Below are 7,874 nucleotides of genomic sequence, written 5' to 3'. Positions count from 1 at the left end.
CCAGACTCGTCGTCGGAGTCTGGTGGAAGATTTGCGGCCTGAGCTGGCTCTAAGGAATGAGCCATCGCGCACTAGTAATTAATAACAATAGTTTTTTATTAGTTCTAGTAACAATTTAGGCACAGCGAGCTCGGAGAGCACGGCCGAGCTACAATTGTACAGTGTTCGCACAGGTTGCTCTGAGGCGGTAGAGACACGCGGCACTGATTCACAATTAAATGCACTTTAAATAATAAAATGTACCTTAATTATGGATATTCCACAGTCGCTGATTTCTTCAGGAGCACAGAAAAAGCCCGGAGAACAAAGGCCTTTGTTCTCGAAAAGTCCGTTAGGATGACGTCACGATGACGTCACAAGCTCGGAGCACAGAGCTACCGTAACACTTTGGACACTGGCACTACACTACAGTATATATTGTTTTTCGATAGGGTAATCATTTCGTCAAATCTAAAAAGGTCGGTGAGAAGCAGCGCCTGCGAGGACGCATTTATTTGTGGTTCAATGTATTCCCTTTTATCAACCCTCTTTATTGTTTCAAAGTATTTACAGTTTTGATGTTTTTTACATTTGTATAATAAAAATTATTTATATATTAAAAAGTAAATTAATACAATATTTGTATAAGATAAACATGAGTGGCGCTTCTGGGTGACACGGCTTGAAATTCCTTGTCTCGGGGGAAAGTTCGATGTTAGTTTGGCCGATCTTGGATAGGTAGCGCCGCTACAAAATCATTCCTTCGATTTTGAAAAAACGTCTAACTAGCTACAGTTCGTAACCATGACAAAAGGCTCATCTCTGAAAGCTTCTATATCTAATTAGAACCTTCTTCCGTCAATTTACAAACCGACAAGCACAACTTATCGTCAACATATTAGCAAATAGTTAATTTATTAAAAAGGTATATATATATGTATTCTTTGGCCTACTTTGTAACGCATTGTTTAAACATTTTCTAAAACCATTTTTCGTCACTTTCTTTTAAATATTTTCTACTTTTTATTTTTTATTTTTTACCCACTTGTAACGTTTCCTCCAAAATACTTCGTAACGTATTTTTAATTCTGTGTCTGGCCGTTCGCGGCACCGACCTTACTTGGCAGTCAGATTTGTTTCAAGCAGACGGGTCTTAAGTTTTATTCTCTTTTTCTCTTTCTTTCACCCCCTCCTTCTCTATTCTTTTCTTAATTTTCCTTACCTAAGTTATTAGTTATGTTCACCATATATTACTATTGTTATGTTTTCTATTCACTTCTTTAGTCTAACTTACCTTCATATTTTGTTTCTTTATCTAATATTATGGATATATATTTCATTAGTTACATATACTTTCTTTCTCTCGATTTGATTTTTTTTTCCATAATTTTAATTTTTAAATTATTAATAAACTAAAGTATTTATATTCCTTTGCATTATATAACTTCAAACTTTTATTTCATTTCCTTAATTGGTTGTTATCTTGTTATTTGTTCTTAGCCCTGATGAAGGCTAGAAATTCTGGCCGGAAGGTTGGCACTATTAAATAAATTATTTCAACTTATTCGTGTTATTCTTAAGAATAACTTTCTTGCTGAGATTATTTATTTCTGAGAAGAAACTTTCACTTCTTTGCTGACCGCACCCCCCGACAAACTTCTTCAAGCATTAATCTACGGTCAACTATCTACACCTCATTATTTGTGTTATATTTTGACCGCACCCCCCAACCATCTTCTCATATAACCATAAGTCATTTAAAATGCTAAATACAACCATACAAGCAATTATTCAAATTTTATTTTAATGTCACATTTAGAAAAAAGAAAAACACTGATAAATCTATTTTTCATTGATATGAATAATGTCTTTTATATGTTATAATCTATCTAATATACACATCAAACATTTAGATTTTTCAAAGTTATTTCTTCAATTGAAATATACTCTATTGTTTATTTTTATTAATAATCCTTATTAAAATATAAATGTTTCGATTTATTGACTTGATCCAGTTAGCTCAAGATGTTTAAAATGAGGAGGTTTCGCATCTTCTCGCTTGAAGATAACGAATAGTTTAAATCCTAGTCGCTGATATATTGAATTTTATTTTGTATTATATTTAAATTTAATTCATTGCCTTGATTATGGAAGCTCTAATACCTGTTATAAATAAATTACAAGACGTTTTTAATACAGTGGGGGCAGATGCTATTCAACTCCCTCAAATAATTGTGGTTGGAACTCAGGTAATAAATAAATGTTTGATTTAAGATATATGATTAATTTACCGATTATTAAATTATCGTGATATAACTTAGAGATCAAGATCACTTAGCTTTTAAATTTGAATCATGTTCAGTATTATTGATCTTCTAATGTGATTGTATTGCATTCTATATGCCATTTGTAATTATTATAAGTATTTAAAGACAAATTAGTTTATAAATTTAATCCTAAATTTAATGTTTTATAAAACATTATCAAAATAATTGGCAGGTCATTTTGTCTCTTTTTTTGATTGAGAAAACTTAAAATAAATCTTCATGCTTTATTATTTTGAGATTTTTATTCCTTTTATATCTAAGTTTGTATTACAGAACTATTAATGAAATCACATTGGTTTAGTGATTTTATCAATATAATAGCCATTACATGTATGTGGAAATGTATTTATTATAGCCTATTGTGACTTTACTTCAAGATTTTCTTAAATTCCATTGAATTTATTTAGGAAATAAGAGAAGAACTATATTAAAAAGTATAAAATACCTTTCTGAAAATATTTTGTATTAATATCTTATTTAAAGAATAAATCATGGTTTGGCGTTTAAGTGGTCTAAGAATTATTTGCCCATTTAAAACTTGAAAACTTCCAACCTTATTTTAAATCATTTTGGTATTTGCAGTATATGTAATGAATGGGAAAGTATGTACATTTATGATTTATCATGTTTTATTAATATCGATTGAAAGTGGATGTACTGAAATAGCTTCTGTTTTAATAGTAAACCATGTTTATGCATCATTGATTTAAATTTAAATCATTGATTTTATAATTAAAATCATTGATAAGCACTGAAGTTGTTGATCGAAAAATATCATTAGATATTCTGTATTACTTAGAAGGATTCATTATCCAAATTGTTTAGTTGTGTTTGTTTATTTTTATCTAGATCATTTTTAAATAATTGTCATGCAATACTCGAAGTATTTATACTTTTGGTTATAGCTATATTTTGAAAAAGATGTGATAGTAAGTCAGTTAAAGTTCTATGACAATCATGTGGTTGTAAATGATTTTCTATGATCAAGTCTTTCAGTTTTTACATAGTAAGTTCTTAAACGTGAAAATATATATATATATTAAATGAACTATAATATATGTGTAGTTGTTAACTAGTGTAGTCAGTTAACTCATGACGCCATAAAGTGATTCATGTTTATACAATTTTGGCCTGACCTCAACAGAAAATCATCCATTGGTGTTTAATCTCTTGCGAATTTAGGAAATAAAAATTGATAATGGTGTGACCAGCTGTGAAGACCACTGATAAGTAATTCTCATTTTGTTGTAACAACATTTCGTCTAAAATTTCAGGCCTTCTTCAGGAGGGCCAAGTATAACATTGCACATAAGTGAGTACATGTTCACCTGCTTGGTGGAGTGATACTATTTTCAAACTCTGTATATATTATTGTTGTATGAAATTTAAAGCACATATAACCTTATTACTAATTGAATTACCTCAGATTATAACTCATTATTACTAAGTTTGGTATTACATGCTTACAGAATTTTCATATTTTTTAAATTTTTCTGTTAATTATTTTTCTGTTTTTATTAAATAATAGAGTTCTGGAAAAAGCTCTGTCATTGAAAGCTTAGTTGGGAAATCATTTCTTCCAAGAGGTACTGGAATAGTAACTCGAACTCCTTTAGTTTTGCAGTTGAACTACTGTCCCTTAAATGACAAAGAGAAAAGAACCTTAGATAATGGTAAGTTTATTTCAACTCTATTTAAGTAAGTTAATTTATTCAATGTATTATGAATTTAGTGAAATATCTTATTTAACCTATTAAGCACGAAAGTGGTCCTGGACTTGCAAACTGAGCTTAAAAACAGAGGACCAGACGTGTCCTAGCTTACTATCCAATGTGAGCTAATGATTTCTGATCTGCTTAATCAAATGGCAACAGCTGGCCATTGTTTACTTTGAGTTCCAACAGTATAGCTGCCTACTCTATTGCCAAAAAAGCATTCCTCAGCTCAATTCTTGATCTTGCAATAGTGTTAATATTATCTGTGAAACCCGACATTATTTGATTGACAGTAGTTGCTGGTTTTAACCCTGAATCTCATACTCCCTGAAATAAAACTTAGTCATGCCACCCTACCACTCTGTCACTGACTCTCATCGATCTGAAACTTGCTTGAGCACTCTCCTTACATCCTGATGACATTCCTTCCATAATGCCTGATTATCTTTACTGAGTTGATTATCTTCTTAGGTATGCTAAAATCTTTCTGTGCTTGGAATGTCTTGGGGCATTTAACACTATCATACTCAGTTCTAAAGATAGTAAAAATAAATCTGAAATCAAAATTCCCGATAACTAAGTTAATTACAAAGATGAACCATATTGTTGATATTACATTTATAATATAAAAACTATTGTGATAAATATTATTTTTGGTAACATTGTTTACATTTTTGTGTTTTAGTAGTTTTTAACAAATTTTTATCCAAATTATTATAATATTTAACTATTAATTTAGAAAATCTAATTAAAAAACAAATATTTTTTAATTATATAAAACTTTTACTCTAAATTGACAATTTTCGAAGATCGACGATGTTTTAAAGTTTTTAGTTAGTGTAATGTTAAATCAAATTACTTCTGGTTAATGATAAGTGACAAAAGTTTTTACTAACTTAAATTGATAATATTACATGTTTTGTATACTATTTAAAAAAAAATTGTGTATGTTTTTTACTTTTAATTCCGTATGAATTATTGAGTTAGGGTAAATATTGTAATCTTGCTAAATTTTGTATTCCAATTTTCAATGAAAATACTCATTTTAAGGATTTATAACTGCAGTCTATGGCAAAGCCAGAGTATGCAGTTATTGATGATTATAACACTGGTTCTGATGTTTAATGAGTGGACTGTATATTGTGACAAAAAATATATTTAAACACAAATGAAATTTACATAGGTTGGACTCTAGACTAATAAATATACACTAAACTGTTAAGCTATTTCATATGATGATTACATTTCTTCTTGCTGTTGTTTTGAGATGATTGTTGGGTGATGTTGCGGTTAATAATTTTGCTATCCCATTCTTCTCTCCGCCTCCCGGATGGCCAGCAGATCATTGGTCTCTTCTACTCCATTTGGCTAATGAAGCGTTTAAGAGTAGAAAAATTCTTTTAACCTTTGAGAATGAAGATGGTGGATTATCTCTTTGTTTCTCTAGTTCTCAAGGTAATGGATGTTGGTCAACTTGGCCAACAGAGAACAGCACATGAGCAGCCTGTTGGTCCACCTTCCAGAATCTGCAGCCTCCCAACACTGACGCCCCTGAGAGATAGTTATTTGCCCCTCTTCTCTTGAAAAGCAAGAATGTTGTCCATAATACCTACTTATTTCTTCAACAAAAAGTTTAACAGGAGGCATTCTGGCTATCACGTACCCCACTTTAAAACACACTGTCACTAATAAAACTATGCGATAAATGAAAACCATCATTCTTCTGTATGATTTCATAAGCATTTTATTTTTCCAAATTGGAGCTCCATAAAACTGAATTAAGGGGATAATGGTAGCTAGAAGACTTCTGTAACTCTTTCTAGGATCTCTAATGTTCAGCATAAGACATGACAATAGGGATGCTATTCTAGCAGACTTGCCGCTGATTTACTCTGTGTGAATATTAAACCAGAGATGTGTATCAATCATTATTTCTAAGTATTTTAAATTATTATTTGCCTGAAAACGAATCTTGTACCTATCTACTGTGACAGTACCAGATACCCTGCCATGTTGTAGGTCTGAGGCAATGTCCTGTATTTCTTCCTAAGTGATTGGTGGAAAATCAATTCTGTATATGTTGTTTATACATCCAATTGATTAAACAGTTGCCTGTTCTGAGAATAGTGTGTTGACAATATTGTTCACAAAATCCGATCGTGTGGGGAGCTGCATTGAGGCTTTACTCAGTTTATTAAAAGCTATTTTATAAGGTCTACTGCTTGGGTCTGCATCAACCTCATCACCAAGTTTCTTCCAGTAATGTCATTTACTTTCTTTGAGGGCTCTTTGGTGGTTCCTTCTAGCTATCTTGAACTCTTCTTAAAGCACCAGAAACTATGGTAGACACCTCACTGGCTGATAACGTCCTTTTGCTAGGTTGCAACACTGACGAATAACAGCAATAGTATCTGTCAACCAGTAAACTGGGTAATGATATTAAGGTTTTGAACAGGTCACAGCTGAGTAACAAGTTCTAGAAATAAAAGAGGTGAGTATACACCCCTTTTCCTCTGCTGATCCATTACATTCACATTCATTTTTTACCATTACAGTGGATGAACCGTCATCAATAGTTTTGGTTTTCCAGCCCAAGCAAATTTCTATTGACCACTCTTCTCTCTTGTAGGTGTATCAGGAAGAGGGCCTGGTGGTCACTATGAGTATAAAATCCATAAATCATTAAGTAGTGAGCCATTGTATGCACCCACTGACAAATTCAAATCCATAATGAATTATCTTTCTGCTCTAGTGTAGGTGGTATCTGTTCCGGTGTTCATAAGGAGCATATCATCTTATTTGGACAAAAGCTTTCTGGAGAACTTCCCAGGAGATTTGTCATCCTACTTCCCCATTCCATTAAAATTACCAGCTATTGTAGCTGGCTTATGGCAACTAGTCTCTTAAGACAATGTGATCCAGCAAATTCACAAAGTCTTCAATCGTGATGCTGGGACAGATGTAACAGCTCAGCATATACAAATTGTTAATCTTGGCCCATACAAAGCCAGACTGCAGTACAGTGTTCACCTCCTGGATAGCCATTGGGAACCACGATAGCAGCTTTACCACTGACATCGAATTCCCATGAGCCACAATCCAGATTTTTTTATTGTTCACAGAAAATAGCGACGTTGATGTGCTTTTTCACACAGTTTGATAAAGGAGATCTTGAGCAGCTTCACAATGGTTCAAATTCAACTGGAGTATTGTCACCTATAATATTGGGCTTGCCTTATGGTATTCAGTGCTAACCACAAAACTAAAAACTTACTACTTCCGCTGGAGTGGTCAATATCATGTTCATTAAGTTTTATGGTCACAATTAGTAGCTTGGTGACCTATTTTACCACAATTTCAACATAGGAGGTCCTATCCTCTCCAACACAATTCCAAGCTATATATCCATACTTCCAGCATTAGATACACTTTTGCACTTCGAATCTTTCATGTCTACGAATAACAACTAGACCTTAGTGCTGCATTGTACACTATCTTCACCCAGGAGAAGTTTTAAGGCCTGAAAAACCTCCTATTTTGTGGTTAAAGCGTCCTAATCTCTACATTCAAAGAGGGACTCCTCCTTCCAAGCTTGCACTTCTGCTCCTCTACCAAGCATTCCCTCCATTGAACCTTTCCTTTTAGCAAGAAGTTGCCCTTTCTTATGGTCCAATTGCAAAAGGTGATCTCACTTATTAATTTTCTGTACCTTAGTTATTGAAGAGGCCAGTTCCACTATTGTTTTATCATGTTGCAGGGACTTTTTATAAAACCAATTTACCTGGAATTCTTAAAAAAACGATTTTGATTAAAATCATATCAATATACAGTTAATTGATTTTTTTCTTCTTAT

General features: G+C 32.5%; 1 protein-coding gene across 3 annotated transcripts in view; it reads left to right on the top strand.

The window, feature by feature from the left end:
• Positions 1–1,945: 1,945 nt before the first annotated feature.
• Drp1 (dynamin related protein 1) overlaps positions 1,946–7,874 on the top strand; it is a 54,329-nt gene continuing 48,400 nt past the window's right edge. Inside the window, exons 1-2 of one of the 3 annotated variants that reach the window (XM_067049312.1) lie at positions 1,946–2,228; positions 3,835–3,979. In XM_067049312.1, the coding sequence (XP_066905413.1) occupies positions 2,127–2,228; positions 3,835–3,979 (247 nt within the window). In that variant the 5' untranslated portion in view covers positions 1,946–2,126. Of the gene's footprint in view, positions 2,229–3,834; positions 3,980–7,874 lie in introns of those variants that run through there. The other 2 variants (XM_014436169.3, XM_067049313.1) reach the window with 2 other exon arrangements.

The sequence above is a fragment of the Halyomorpha halys genome, unplaced genomic scaffold, assembly GCF_000696795.3.
Source record: "Halyomorpha halys isolate HHAL.00 unplaced genomic scaffold, Hhal_1.1 Scaffold1797.1, whole genome shotgun sequence".
NCBI lineage: Eukaryota > Metazoa > Arthropoda > Insecta > Hemiptera > Pentatomidae > Halyomorpha > Halyomorpha halys.
This window is presented reverse-complemented; position numbering and strand designations above follow the sequence as displayed.